The sequence below is a fragment of the Calidris pugnax genome, unplaced genomic scaffold (genome assembly GCF_001431845.1).
Source record: "Calidris pugnax isolate Ruff unplaced genomic scaffold, ASM143184v1 scaffold24, whole genome shotgun sequence".
NCBI lineage: Eukaryota > Metazoa > Chordata > Aves > Charadriiformes > Scolopacidae > Calidris > Calidris pugnax.
Window position 1 is genome coordinate 3571805 of NW_015090922.1, and position 16242 is coordinate 3588046.

General features: G+C 39.8%; 1 protein-coding gene across 4 annotated transcripts in view; it reads right to left on the minus strand.

Moving 5' to 3' along the window:
• MARK1 (MAP/microtubule affinity-regulating kinase 1) overlaps nucleotides 1-16242 on the minus strand; it is a 57294-nt gene that overhangs the window by 12290 nt on the left and 28762 nt on the right. For all 4 annotated transcript variants that reach the window (XM_014950998.1, XM_014950996.1, XM_014950997.1 and 1 more), the window contains exons 4-12: nucleotides 14518-14566; nucleotides 13309-13374; nucleotides 12241-12311; nucleotides 11192-11248; nucleotides 7362-7598; nucleotides 7153-7272; nucleotides 2940-3039; nucleotides 2227-2339; nucleotides 827-980 (exon numbers count right to left, since the gene is read on the minus strand). In XM_014950998.1, coding sequence (XP_014806484.1) covers nucleotides 827-980; nucleotides 2227-2339; nucleotides 2940-3039; nucleotides 7153-7272; nucleotides 7362-7598; nucleotides 11192-11248; nucleotides 12241-12311; nucleotides 13309-13374; nucleotides 14518-14566 — 967 coding nt within the window. The remainder of the gene's footprint in view (nucleotides 1-826; nucleotides 981-2226; nucleotides 2340-2939; nucleotides 3040-7152; nucleotides 7273-7361; nucleotides 7599-11191; nucleotides 11249-12240; nucleotides 12312-13308; nucleotides 13375-14517; nucleotides 14567-16242) is intronic.

Genomic DNA, 16242 nt, shown 5'->3' on the forward strand with positions numbered 1-16242 from the left:
TCAAGGATACTTTTCAAATTATCTGGCTTTAGTACTTTTTGCCACGTCTTTTCCTCTAAACGCTACAAAAGATCCTTTTCCCCTGAAAGCCCTAGAACTACTTTGTTTTAAAGCACATTTATACTTGGAAAAATTACAATTCTTTTCCCCTCATCACTCTTTAAAGTGCTTTGGGGCAAATCCTCCATCAATGGAATTCTACAGTCCCTTGAAATAAAAATCACATCAGCTAATGATCTTTACAATACTGGTTACTTTTTTGGAAAAAACAGCACCTATTAACACAGATGGAGAATAGTAAAAAAAAAAAAAAAAAAAAAAAAAAAAAAAAAGGGAAAAAATTAGAAATAACCATGTAAATTATGCAGAGAAAAGGGTAATTTTAGAATTATTTCTAGTAATGTGATAGTTCTCTTTGAGGAAAAAAAACAAATCACCTTTCATTTAATGTTTTAGATTATGCACTCCTTTTTGATGTAACCACTTCCACCTGAAAACGTTCCCTGAGTACTTGGTAAAATTGTAGTCTCTTGAAAACAATTTGGCCCCAAATCCAAATGTACTGCTAAACGTCATGGTTTGCTGCCTTTGAGTTTATCCAGACCAATATTCCGCCATTAGTTCCTGCACAGGAAACATCCCCAGGCTCTTATTTAGCGAATTAAGTGTGTGAATTACACAGATTCACCACGAAAGCGTTTACAAACAGCAGCACCACAGCGGAGCAGGATGAGATACACAACAAATGCAGAGAGTGGCGTGGACCTGCCCGGGTCACAAACCACTGCACATCCAGACTGAAATTGTGTTGGAACGTCACCCCCACCATGATCGCTGAACCGCCGCTGCTTCTGGTTGGTGGAGACGCTCCGCTGGACCTTCAGGTGCGCGGGGGACTGCACGGAGCTGTTGTTGAGGTCGCTGCTCGGACGGGACCTCTGGCCCAAGTTGCTGCCGGACAAGGACTCGCCTCCTTCAAACTGCAGGAAAAACAGGTTTTCAAAGCATAAACAAAACTCAACGTTACTGGTACTTTTATGGGAGTTCCAATCAAAGGCTTCTTTATTTTTAAATTTTAAATTTTATCCATAGTTTAATTTTCTTCTAGATGAATTATCATATCATCTGTGTTTAATGTGCTTTAAAAACACACAGCTAAAGCTAATTAATGAGTGCTCAAAATAAAATTTTAAGAATCTTGACAGTACCAAAACCTGTGCTATTTTAAAAACCAAGCCAAAAAATGGCTCTCCCTGCCTTTTTTTGTTTATTTGTTTTACAGCCTAAAGAGCATTTATAGCTCAAAATGCACTGGATTGAGTCAGCAGAGCTAAAACAGCAAGTACTACTGATTCAGCGACTCTTTATGGCCTTCAACAGATCTTCATAAGGTATGTATGTGACTCAGCCACTAGTTTGTTGGTATCTAAGAAGCATAAGCTCTAAGTAAGAGCAGTGGGAAAGACAAATATCCTCTTCCAAGCAGTTTGAATCAAAATGATTTTAGAGAGATTCCCTCCACGCTCTGCCATCACAAGGGAATTCTGGCTCAGAGATGCAGTGGGAAAATGCAATCAGGGAAGCACATATCAGATCTATGGCATCTCGGAAACAAAGGAAGGCCAAGGAAGCAGCAGGAAAGTAACTCCTCCAAAAAGAACGCCCTGCTCTCGGCTTGATTTCTTCAAAATCCCTGTGGTCCCAAAAGATCTACAGATCTCTCTAGTTCCAAAACAATCAAAAGATTTTTCTATCACAAATTTATTCATGATTACAATGCAATTATTTACAAATCAATAGAATATACTACAATGTAGTATATGACTGAGAAAGTATGAGCATGTTTCTGAGAAATAAAGGATGTCACATCTTAGTAGTCGGAAGAAGAATTGTTCCAGTCAAATTGCCTATTTCAGATTTTAAACACACACGACAAAGAAGACTTAGCATTTAGAAGACATGCCACTGCAGATTAACAGCTATGTTTTTAAAAGCAATTCAACATATTTACAAGCAAACGTGAAGATACTATATTCAATCTATTTCTTCATATGGGAACTAAATCCAAGAAGATAAGAAAAGGGAAAGGCTTTTGTAAGTTATCAGTCACATATTTTTTTTAAGACAGATGTTACAAAACAGTTCACAAAAGCATCAACCACCAGAATATTCAACCCAGCCCAATATAAAGGCCAAAATAGAAGATGTAAATTAGGTAGCACTTACCTCAGGTGGTTTTCTACCAAGAAGCAGATAAGTTGCCATGACTTCATCATACTTTTGGTTTACTAAAGATTCATGGATTTCTTCTCTTGAAAAGCCCATTGTGACCATAATGTCTACAATTAAAAAGAGCTAGATACATTAGCAGAGAAAGTGCTTGGGTTTACTGACAGCTTAAGAACAAAGAAAATGGAAAAACACCCTTATAATTTAATTGAACTTGAATTTAACAGTTCAAGGATTGAACTCAACTAGCATAATCTTTGCTGTGGAAAAATCAAAAAGGCTATAACTCCATTCTTTCATTGTTACTTTCTTCTTGGAAACTCTCACCTATGTTACTCAACATTAAAAGTTATTCAACAAACAAATAAGCCACTGGCAAACAGGAACTATGAATAGCTACACGACCAACACAGTATCTTTCTCTGACCATGGCAGAAAAAATTGTTGCCTTCATAACAAAATCCATTTCCCTCTGCCTATTGGACTCTGTAGTCTTATTTGTCTTCTGCTATGCCTGGAGATGCATGTCAGCTCAGTGAAGTCACAACAGTGGTTATAAGGAGGGCATTGTAATGAAATCTCTCATTTAAATACAATCTCATTGTACAAGTAAAATGTTTGTATCTCAAGTTTGCTAAAAGAGTTTAGTTTGACTTACAAGATTAAATTCCCTACACACATCAGATGCAAAATCCTTGCAAAAATCTTACCTATTCTCTTGGTGTCATTAAAGTCTGGTTCAGGCTCAGTATATGGCTTTAGTTCTTCTTCTTCATGGCCAACATTCATCCACCGATCCTTCATAATTTGCTAAGTAAAGAAATAAGCTTTAGGTCAATATGCCGTTTACCATACCTGATTAAATCTGTGCTACCTGATCTGGGGAAAAACAACTTAAAATTCATAATAACGTGAATACTGCTTTTTCCCCTTACACCTTTTCCCCTCACATCTTAGTTTCTTATCTATCACATCCTTTTATTTCCATTGGTTCATTCCCTCTTACTATTTACCTTTATACCTTATAACACCCCCACCCAAAATATCAGAAAAAATACTGAGGAGAAAAAAACCCACCCTGCAGCTCCAACATACAAACACCTTTCACTTTGTACCCTTCACGTGACCATCTCTTAATCTCCTCTTGCTGAGTGCTTGACACTCATGCCCTGGTCTTGGTTAGGATCCCCAGAGGTTTCTACAATACCAACTCTACCACAATAAATTACTCCTTCAAATAACAAGAGAGGAAGCATTTGGAAACTAAGGAACATTTCAGGAGGGTGCCGATGGTTCCTGCAGTCATCCGTTTCAAAATCCTGGTGCCAACTGGTCATTTTTTCCTGTGGATCTTCTCACTGCACTTGACCTAAATATGTTCTCAGTTTGGCTGGAGGGAGAAATGCCTCTTAACTCTCCCTCTGCCATGCAGGCATTTACTTTAAATATCTCTCCTGCATTCTTTGGAAAATTTCCTTCTGCTGTGGCCTGGACCATTTATATTCCTGCAGAACCAATCAGCTGGAATCCCCAACCACCACCACAATTTCTCCTTAAGGACATATTCATCTTTTTTACAACAGCTAAAACCATTTTCCTTGATACAGCAACAGGCACATAGGGAGAGACGCCAATATCACTCACAAGATTGACGGAAGAGTGAAACAACTGCCAGCAAGTCAAGTTTCCCACAAGCTCCAAATATGCCTTGCAAGTACTGAATTGAGCTATTTCTCACAAAGAGCAAAAGACTTAATTTTCCATTGATAAAACCAAATTCTTTGCATGTAGTGCTGCTGCCAAATTACAGACCCAAATAGCTGTATCCTTACAAGAACAAGACAGAACTTTGTACTTGAGCCAGTTACCGTTTTGCTGACAATAAGACTTAAAGATTTGTTCAAAGTTGTGTCATAGAATTGATTTTTTGGTTTTTTTTGAGGGGGATGAAGGGAAAGAGACTGTGAACACGTATTGCCATATTGCATTTTTGGCAGACAGCGTGAGTCTATTTGACAACAGGCTTTGGTTATGTATTTGTAGCCTTGCAGTAATGTTATAGTCTCCCCAAAGGGTACTATACAGGCTCTGCAATTACCATTTCTTAAAGATTCTGTTCATTAAATCTAAAGTTTAAGCACAATGAGGGTGACAGGAATTACACTGCTCAAATCCTACCTCTCTTTCTTGATCCTTCCTGAAGGACCCAGAAATTCCCACTGACAGTTTATGTCTCTTCAGTAGGTGGATCTAGAGTTCAATGTGATCTCCTCTAGGTTTCCATCTGCCAAATAACTAAACTTTTGCCAGCTTCTCTCTTTTAAATACATGATTGCATAGGCACATTGAGTTATTGTACAACTCCTAAAACAGGCTCTTACCATCAAGCATTTTGAAGTGACACAAATGATCTGTATTACCCCTGGGTAAGTCCAGCTGGGGTTCCAGGCAGCTGACTGAAGGGCAGCAGCCTTGGTCAGGGTATTTAAAGATTGATGCAGACCGTCTTTCTTAAAGATCAACCCAAACTGAATTTCAACCAACTAGATATTATTGATGAGGTTTCCCTCAATTTTCAGGAAAACTGTCTAATAAAGATCTGGCCTGGCTCAAGACCTATCTGCCTCAAAATTATTTACTTTATTACTCTCTGTAAGCACAAATCTGCTCTGTGGGAATTTCACATAGCATTGGCTTGCAGAGAATTGGAGACTGGGGGTGGTGAGGAGGAATTTGTTGGAATCCCAATAGTCAGGAGATCCACAATTTTTTTTTCTATTTCTGACTATGCATTTTTCCCATCTCTTCCTGAGAAGATTTAGTGCTTTACAACAACATTCTCTCACTTCTAAAGTGCTTTCTCTGTGCTGCAACCATGAAAGTGTCCAGATGAACCACTTTAATAAAGATGAGACAACCTCATCCTCTCCAGGGGAGAAGAGCTAAGTCTAACCGACACGGTGCTGATCCCGGGTCAGTCTCAGCTTTGGTGCTAATGTCAGACAAACATCCCATCAGATGCTCCAGAAAGAACACGTGTGGGAAATGCACAGCTGGGACTGAGCAAATTATTAACAGACAAAGCACAAACAAAAATCCTGCCTGCCCAAGACAATATTGTCTTTCCACTTTCAGAAACTTCTATAAATATGTACTTTTATTCTAAATATGTCTTTAGAAGTGCTCATACAGAAGAAACAGTTATTTCATTCCAAACAATGTACTATAGCCTTCGAATTCAACAGATATGCGATTTCAAGAACATTCATTTTAAAGGAGTTTATGGTGTCTCCCCTTCGATTAGCACACTGACCAATGCCCGTCAGCACCAATATCTTGGTGCTGGCTCAAGACCCTCCGTCACACATCACGTTTTCTCACTCTCTTCTGTACAATCTGACAACTATGCCAGCAAGGCTGCTAATCCAACACCTCTCTGCAGGGACAGGGAGAGCTGGGTAACACTACAGTATCTAGAAGGCAAGTGAAATTAGATCTGAGGAGAAACTGCTGAAAATCCAGAGGAAAGTTCAATAAAAGAAAAATCTGTTTTCCTAAAACTTAAAACATGACACAGGAAAAAAGTGATGACACTCTTATCATTATGTCCCCTAGACAGTAATAAACACAACATAATTAATGAATATGAGTGAAGCAGAAGCCCCCGTTCATTACGCTCTTCAGTGCAGATTTTATTCAAGCTAAAACTATGCATAACCAGTCACAAACCAGCATCAGCTTGAAATAAGCTGTGTGCAGACAGGGCTCAGGAAGTACATGCTTCCCCGCAGAGGTAGCATCCATGCCAGGGAGCGTAAGTCACGCCCCCTACAAATAAAAAGCTGCTGAAATGGAATTTATTCTCTGGAACACCATCCAGTGCTGCGCAAGTGTGCACAGAAAGATGAAAAAAAAGTCACTGGTGATTAACTCATGCAAATACTATTTTAAAACCATTCTATTTTCTGCTCTACTTCCATCTCTATGGTAAGTAGATGCTATTTTAAAAAGTCTCTCTCTGTTAAAGAATTCACAAAATAGAACAGAGCAGCATTTAGAACTACACACAAAATATTTGTTAAATATCAGCTCCAGAGCTACCCAGCAAGTCTAGCCAACACAGCAATCCTGAACAAAACAGCCCCTTAGTAACACCAAACCTTTAACACACCTTACAAGTTATACACGGATATTCTCTGCATCCCCTGAAGAGAAAACTTCATTTACTAACAAAAAAAACCTCAACCATAACTCAGCAGAAGCCCTAAAAACAGATTTTAGCTGAGGGACACGGCAGTTATTATTATATATGTTAATTTTCCAGCTATTCAGAAACAAAGCTACCAGAAGGGGGAAAAGAAGGAACGGAAGAAAAATAACTAGCAATTATTAGCTTATCATTCAAAGAGATCTTAGTGTTTGTCTGTATTATGGCACTAAAACAAACAAAAAAGCATAGTTTTTTGATCCCATTTATTCTTCTTCTATCTTTCCTTTTTAAGAAGTCATGCTGGAAACGGTAAGTTAAGTTGAAAACACTTATGGAACTGTCTGCTGCTGGTCTTGTTTTCATGAAAAACTCCAAGCAGAAGGTACTTCCAGTCTTTTCCTGCTTTCCACACATTCTGAACCAGCTCCATCATCTGACTGGAACAAGCAGGAGTAGTTTGCACTTTGAAATGGTCTCAGATTATAGGCTTTACTCAGCTGCAACTAAGGTTAGACTTTCATTCCTTAATGCTTTCTGTTTTCAAACTGCTCTGTTTCTAGGACACTTGCTCATTATCATTTTTTTTGACAAGACTTTTGGGCCCTTAAAACAGAAAGTGCCTACTGTGAAAAATACAAAAGTCCTAAGCAGTTATTGCATTTTATTCTTTCTTAATCTGAAAACTCTTTTTTCCCCAAGATGAAATGACTTACTTCCAAGCTGCCTCGTTTTATTGGGTTCAGTACTAGTAGCTTCTTCAGTAGATTTTCACAGTCTGTGGACATGTAGAACGGAATGCGGTACTTCCCCCTCAGCACTCTCTCCCGCAGTTCCTTTAAAACAAAGTTTTAAAAGGTGATCCCACTAATGGCATAGAGACTTTGATGAGAGTAAAAGTCAAGCTTTAATACTGTGACTGTACCTTTAGATTCTGACCATCAAACGGCAACGACCCGCTCACCAGTGTGTACAGAATCACCCCCAGGCTCCACACATCCACCTCAGGGCCATCGTATTTCTTCCCTTGGAATAGTTCAGGAGCAGCATAAGGCGGGCTTCCACAAAACGTGTCCAGTTTATTACCGACTGTAAATTCATTACTAAAACCAAAGTCCGCTATTTTGATGTTCATGTCTGCATCAAGTAGAAGGTTTTCTGCCTAAGAGAAAAATAAAAGAGGAAAAGAACAATTTATGCATTGCAATAAGATCAATATATTACAGTGTATTATTTATCAGTAAGTGCAAAAGTGTTTCTTGTTCTAAGTGGTTCAGCATCTGTGTCATTCTGGCAGAACAGAAGAAACTAATCTCCCTGAATACATTATGAAAACTGAAAATCCACTGTGGTTATTCAGGAAAAGATAACTGTTCAAAGCAGCTAAATGGACTGGGAAGTCAGCTAGTGAATCAGCTACAGAGATTTTCTTTTCTGGAAGAAATAACTTAGTTCAGCTTCAGACTGAAACATCAGACAAATCAGAACAGCAGTTTCAGCTTTTGACAGGCTCATGCCAACTTCTGATGCTGAGGAGCATGAATTTAATCCCAGACACCATCTACTGCTTTGGTTGGAGTCAATGTCAGATGGGATTCAAGACTTTAAAAGAGGATCTCTTCTGCTTACAGGATGGAACACGTGCAGCTACGTGCTATATCTTAACACTCTGTACCAAAAATTTCTTTCCCCTTTATTATTAGCGTTTGCTTTAGCAATAACACCACTGAGGTGCTTAACACTCAAATATTACACTGTGTTTGAAGAAATGCATGTATTATACGCCTAAGAATAGTAATGCCTGTGCAGCAATCCCCATGTGAATGCAACATGTCATATATACATAGGTGCAAGTACAGGAACCTGCAGGGTCACTAAACAGGATCTTATACTTAATATCACAAGTCGGTCAGAAGATTTAAAGAGCGAGGTTGGAGAAATACTAACACATCACTGGAAATAAATACGGTGCATGCCTCAAAATGCAAGGATGCTGTGCAGGGAGTGCAGCAGAACTGGGTCCCGGCTCCCGATCCGCACAAGTGACACGGGACCAGCAGCGCAGGAACCCTCCCTTAACAGGGGGACAGGCCTCAGCCAGAGCAGATGATTCACCTCATTACCAAACACCAGTTCTACAGCAAACACACACATCTCTCATGGGATGCTGCACTCTAAATTGCACCCAGAAAATAAAAAGAAATCTTAGTTGAGCACCAGAGAAGCAGCAAACAATTTGTTAGTTGCTTTGATTAAAAGGATAAACATGATTTTGTTTGGGTTTGTTTGTTTGCTGGTTTTATTTTTAATAATTTCACTTGCACTCAATGAACAGGAGACAATTAACTACTAGTATATCATGCCAATAGTTGCGCAACAGAAGCGCAACAGCATTTAGCCTTTACAGGATTAAAACACAACCCATTTTTACAAACTAACTATCCGGGAAAATACTTTATTTTCCCAACTCATGACCTGTAATCTCAGCTGGTTCCAGCTGATGCGCCTGCAGACAGACCCACAGAGATATTTTCCAGATTTGACAGCCTTCTACATCACTGCACAAAGGCTTCATTTTCCTTGTGGTGAAAACATCACTGTCAGCGCAGCTGCTCTGTGATTACAATAGTCCTCCCCGTGCAGCAGCGCTCCGTTACCCGAGTACCCCACGCTTCTAGGTTTCTTACTTCAAACAAAGACACCAAAAAACCTTTTTAACATGCCAAACAGAAAGACAATGCTCTTGCTGGTTATACGTTCAGAGCAAAAAGTTTTAACAGTCACCGAAAAGGTAAGTTAAGCTTTGTGCATCACAGGATGAGCAGAGTTGGAACTGGTTATAGCCCTTTCTACACAAGCTGTTTATAATCACAGAAAATTAAGAGGAGACAATTTAAGCACCTGTGGGCCCCGCACTCCCTCTTCTGCCAGAACAGCCTGGACAAACTTGCACATTTTCTTACATGTCCTCCTGGTTTGGTCTGAAGTAACCTACATTTGATGGAGTTTACCCTTTCCATTTTAAAATCAAAAAGGCTTATAAACAAATCTTCATGGCAGTGCTAGCCCCCTGCCTGGCAGTGCTAACAAACGTGCCCTGTCAGCGTGCCCATACCGTGGGGATGGTCAACAGGAGCGGATGCGAATGCAGACACAACTTTAAAGTTGCCTCTTCCTTCTCTGCAGCTCCATAAGAAGCATGAGACAGAGATGGCACATAAGGTTTGGAAAGAAGAGATGAAGTGAGAACACCTCAAAGCCGCACCTTTAGCCCTTTTTTCCTTTGGGGACTGTATTTTTCACTGGCCAGGCTGACTGGTTTTTAATTACACCCAACACAGAACTCTTCAGGTGAATCTAGTGTGACTCCATCCAAGTGCAGACAGAGAGAAAAGCAAACAAGCAGATTATTTTGGAGCCTGCCTGTGCTGCAAACAGGAAGGAGTCCAGCAGAAGAGAACGTGTGACAGACGGTGGCAAGGACCCATCCAAACACCCCGGAGCAGTTTGGTGTAGCCCTGTGAGCAGCACAGTGAGCTGTACTGAGCTATGGGGCAAAAGAACGAACAAGGGGGGAAGCTGTGATAGGAAAAAGAACGAGAAGCAGGACGCTGAATAACTGCAGGGTTAATGCCATAAGACTCGGTAACACTCTCCTCCAGGGAGTTGACAAAACACTCATGGGCTCCAAACCACCACGCAAGACAGGGAGGGGTTTTTTTTTTTTAATTTTTTTAAATTAAGATTTCAATGAGATTCAGCCCTTTCCTTCCTTGCATTCTGATGTCAGGGTGCTGGCCAGGCACACCCACCACCAGATGACGATGGTCCTGGGGCGGGAGGACTCAGCAGAAAAGGATGGGCTATCCAGCACCATACGCACACGCAGGAGCTGGCAGATCGACAGGTTATCAGGGAACAGATTTGTGATAAAGAGGTTGAGAGCACCCGCAGTGTATTGTAAGAAAGTTAAGACAAAAGATACTGGTGAAAAGAACCCGTAGGAATTATTCAACCTCAGCTTTTCACAAGTATTTAGATACATTAGTAAAAAAGAATTTATGCCAGTGTTTTCTTTGTAAACATACAAAGACACCAAAGCAAAAGCACAAGCCAGTCTTTAAGCAGGTGAAGATGTTGTGTCCAAGTCCCGTGATACCTAAACTTGGCAGGAAGACAACTTCAGACTGAAGGCTTGGGTTGTACCTGCAATTGCTGAACTCTTCAACATGCTTTGATATGTTTATACACATAGATTACTAGAAAGCATAAAAAAAAAAAGGAAATTCAACTAATTTCTCTTTATCTTCAATTTATTTTTCTGCCTGAAATAAACACTACATTACAAACCAGAAGTTCAAATGGATTAAAAACCTAATGTATTTACTATGTATCACTAAGAAAAGACCATTTTATGTATCTCACAATATATTTTAACTGAAGATATTTTAATTAAGTAGTGCTAACTGGTATCATTGAACTTCTGCAGGTCCAGTCAATTCTTTGGAGAGCACGTCTTTTTCCTAAAGCCATAACTGGAATGAAAGTAACAGATGTTCTATTCTTGTCTATCCCCTGTTCCAACAGCTATGCTACATGATCTTTGTGCTTCAGAAAATTGAGAATAAAATACATGTGGTACTTTCCTCATTCACATATTTGAGGCATTCAGAGACAACGGCAGGGAAAGCATATATAGAATGGAATTACGTCTATACTGTCAACGAACAAAATGAAAGGTAAGTAACAGCCTACCTTAAGATCACGATGAACTATGCACTTCTGATGACAGTACTGCACAGCAGACACAATCTGAAACACCAAGATGATCAGTGAAATATTTTATTTCCACCTCAGTCTAAGTTTTCATATATAATTTAGCAATTTTGGCTCCTGATATGATTCAGTAGAACATAAGAAATTAATAAATCTTTCATTCTAGAAAATATTCCTGTAATTTTCATTAAAGCTCAAATATTAAAACAAAAAAAAGTCCCTAAAAGTAACTCATTTTCTTATTTAAAAAGGTTTAATACATACTCCTCAAGGTAACAGGAGAAACACCTGTTTTAAATGCAGATCACCCAACAGCAGTAACTATAACAGGAAATTATTCCCTCTTCCACCCCAATAGCCGGATGTACCATTTCAGATTTTATCCTCTGAAATATTTGCCACATATCTCTGCAATTCATCCCTGACAGAACGGTTCATTCAATATTTTCAAATACATCTTTCATATACATATAACAAAAACCAAGTCCGAAACAGCAAGTTAAAAGCAGTTTCTTTACTTGTTAATTATATACCTTAAATCTGAAAAATACAAAGTTTTGTTTATTTATCTAGTTAAAGTTTTTCAGAAATAATCACAGAAAACAGGGTAAGAAAAAGATTAAGACATTAAAGTCTATAGTAAGAATATAAAAGCCTGTTACGGCATACCCTTCAAACAAAACAATGTGACATGACACAGCAATACACGTCATATCAACATATCTAGATAGAACATCTGTTAAATTCTAAAATATTCAGAAAAGGATTGAAATCTCAGTGAGTCACAATAAAGAATGCGGCTCATAGGAACATCCACTAAAGAAGAATGTAAAACAGTGTTACTATTTTTAGACAGTATGTAGGAAGCAGATATTTTTCTCTTTGGGGATTTTTTTCCACTCCAGCTTTAATAAACATTATCACAACAATGAATTTTTTTTTAAAGTGAAAGGAGTGTGCATATGCTCATGTCTATCTGAAAACACCACCAGTAGAAACAAAAGCAAGAGTGAATGTTAATTTCATACCTGCCTGAATTTTGCACGAGCCTCTTTCTCTTTCATTCTTCCATGTGCAACCAGGTAGTCAAACACTTCTCCTGATCACGACAAGGAAAGAAAATCAGTCCTGTTGCCCAGGATTGATTTTTGACTGTCCTGCACAGTCAAATCACGCTTGAAAACAACACCCACCTCCCTTCCACCCCTGCCTTCTTGAAAGGAAAGGAAATACAAGCAGCCTTTTTACTGTTTGCACTGGATTTAACTTTTCAGACATGTAATAGTCAACATATATAAAAATGAAACCCTTCATACTAAGGCTTCTTCAATTTTTAAAATAAATCTACTTAAAAACTAAACCAAAAAAATTACTTCAATCATGAAAAACATTCTTATTGCATATAACACACACTGGGAAACAGGCACTTGTTTTGTACCAGATCCATTCTACATCTCTCTAGTGGCTTCACTTAACAGTATCTACATTACTGCTGGTTTTTCCTTCTTGTTTCCTTTCCAATAAAGCTGCTCAAACGCTTTCCAGGTCCTCACCTTTGCACTGTCTGAGAAGCAGCCTTTCCCAGCTGGCCACTAGCCCTGTGCTGGGTTCCCTGCCTACATTCAAACCTCTCCCATATGGATCCTCAGCAGCTTCTCCAGCAGACACCCACCCTCTCCCTCACTTCCTATGGCCCTGCTAGTCCCCGTTTCCATGCTCCTTATTCCTGTCCCCTGGATCTGCCACTCCCAAGGCTTTGGCACATGTTTTCAAGATAAAACGAGCCACCAGTGCTTGCCTAAATATAGCAGATAAATGATACTGGTTCTGGCAAAAACTTGACTCAGCACCAGATTATCTCCTGAAGTTCCAGCAGAAGCTTCAGAACGCTAAGACCCTTAAGCACAAACACAACAGGTTACTTTACAGAATGTGACACAAGAAAGCCAGCCCTGGGAGATCTGCTAGCACCACTGGGAAGGCTAGACTGGAGTAACGCATTAACCATAAAAGCCTTAAATCACTCCTAAGCATGCAACCGGCACGGCTTTCTGTATCTCAGTTTATCCTTAAAGCAGAATTAAGAATCCACTTACCCCCACTGGCATATTCCATTACCAAATACAACGTCTTTTCAGTTTCAATAACTTCAAATAATTTTACTGCAAGAAAAATGAATGAGAGAGATTGCAGCAAGGAGCAAAAGCACAGCACAAAAAAATCATACTTAAGAAGCGAGTATAATTTATGGCCAGTGATAAAACTAAACCGTATGAAAACTTTAGATCCTTTAGCATTCTTTTGAGGGGAAAAAAAGCAAAATTAATTTCTAAATCACAACTGATAAGAAAGCACATTAATTCACAGTTTTCTCAGCAGTTTATGCGCAATGTACAAACGAGCTCATGCTGAAATTAGTGTTTGACACAGACGTCTTTAAGATCACACAAATCTTCCCTGTTCCACTAGTAAACCGCTCCCAGTTAGAAACCTGAGACTCTGACCAACTAAAAACTCTGACCAAGAAAACAGTGAATAGCAGAAACGTTAAGTCTGAAAGACTTCCCTCAGCTCCTAATAGGAACCACTTATTTAAAAAAAAATCCCACCCCCTGCCACCACCCTGAGAAAACCAAGGCCAGCAGAAGGTAAGACCGCTGGAGAAGCCACAAGCTGTGAGGGCAGGGGGCAGGAGGCCTGGCAGGTGACACCTTTACTCCTCAGCAACACCTCTGTGCCACCAGCCCCCTGGCCGAGCCATGGCCACTGACTGTCTCTGGAACAGGGCCACACGGCCCTCCTCAGCCAGAGCTGGCATCACACGGCAGGGCCCTGAAGCTGCGGGGCAAGTGACAGAACTGAAGCAGAAAGGGAAAAGTACATACTTCGTAATTCTGATTTTCTGGAAATTGCAGTCAGAGGGACTTCAGACTTTTCCTAAACTGAACTAAGGGAGTTCTGCTACTTTCACCCAAGAAACTCATGGGTTTTGGCCTCACGAATAATTTCCATGGAAGAGGGGATCTGGAGCCCTCAAAGCCCGTCGTGCTCAGCATCTCCCACTTTGTGTTAAGGCTTTCCAGGACTGCGTAGTTTATCTCCTCAGAGCAAAACTCTTGTTTCAAGCAGAGTCAATACAGGAGGTAAGACAATGAAGCATCTACTGAATGCTCACTGTCCTGTTAGCTCAAAAAAGTTGAATGAACAGAAGCACAGCAGTAAAGTACATTCAAATAAAGCCAAAGAGAGAAAAATATAAACAGTGTAATAAAAAAAAAAAGGTTGCAGAAATGCAGGACTCATACCAATATTGGGATGATTCAGTATCTTCATTATTCGTACTTCTCGAAACAACTGTCAAGGAAGCAAGACAAATTTCTTAAGACTGTGCTTATTAGGGAAAAATGACGCAAGATACGGAATTTTAGATGGCAAAAAGGAGCAGCGTAAGCCACAGAAAACAGCATTAGCATGAAATACAGATAAATATAGATCAGTGAACTCTACAAAATGTAATCTACATCTTATACATTACATAAAAAACCCCACTACCAACTGCATACCAAAACCAGACCAATGGCGTTGGTGACCGGCGAGCTCAGCTCATTACCCTGAACACATGCAGAACTGGGGGTGCAAACAGGAGCTGTGGTACCACAGAGCAGCCGGACACGCAGATGTGAAAACGGAATTAGACACCAGGAATGCTGACAGCTCCAGTCCTGCTGCTCTGCAGAGGAGCAGTGGGTGATTCATTTCTCTCACAATTACCAGATTTCACCCTGGGTCACAAACAGCGATGTCCCGTCCCCTCCCCTCCCAGCAAGACCTGGAGGTTTGTGATTGATGAAAGTCCGCTTTATGATCCCAATTCACATAAATAAAAACAACTGGACAACTTACAGCCTTAAGTGTATACACTTAATATTTTTTTTAACCACAAACAAGAGGTCTCCACTCCTAAATTTCTAGCATTGATGGGTTTATTGATTAAATAAGAGGTGAAGTAAGAGTAACGTAGGGCCTTAAGGGGCAGAAGGGAATCCCAAATGGCTACACAGTTGTGTTATTCTATATGTGAGGCTGTCAATACTGATAAGCCCATGCTGTTTCACTTCATGTGAACAGCACACTGCCTTCCTCATGCCTATGCACGGGGCTGCTCCCCATTCACTGGGATGAAGTAGGATGCGGAGACGAAGGATGAGACTTTCCCTGGCTTCAGTGTAACACTGAGACATTCTGGAAACACCTTCTCACTCCAGCCCCACTTCCAGAGCCCTGACCCAATGGAGGAGTGCATGGCTGATGTCCCTATGAACACCTCTCCCTCCACTTTCAAAATCAGTCCCGTCTGTGCAGATGCTGCTTCTGCAGAGGAGTGCAATGATGTGACCCAGAGACAGAACCTCCTCAGAAAGCAGCACTTTGGTTTCTATTTTATGATGGCTGAGGCTACAAGTTAAGAGGAATTAGAATTCTTTTGCTTAGACAATACTGATTTTTTTTTTACTCCATTTGTGCAACTTCATCATAGTATTTCTAAAATTCTGCATTTATTCTACAAGTTAAGACTACAGAGCAGTATCTTTTTGAAAGTCAGCTTGTGATCAAGCAATGTTATTGGAGTTCTATATTTATGTTATTTAAGTATTTCAAGCTACTTACTATCCACTTGCCTTAAAATTGCCATTAAAACAATTTCAGATGGGAGCAAAGACTATAAAAGCATTTCTCTGAGAAAACATGAACAGTATGATGCAGTTTGCTTATGTTCAAAATGTAACACATGGATATCTAATCCTATTAGATATTAATAGAATTAACTTTAGCAAATATTGTTTCATCGTAAAGTCAGTTGTTCCCATGAAAAAGCACCATACCAGGCTGTTCTTTGTGCATTTTTTTGTTGTTTTGATTTTCTAAGTATTTTAATTTGTTGCACACGAAAACATTTCTCAGCTCAATCGATATCAATTAGTCAGAAGCGAAGAAATCTAACCCAATAGATGGCATGGCTTCAGAAAAGC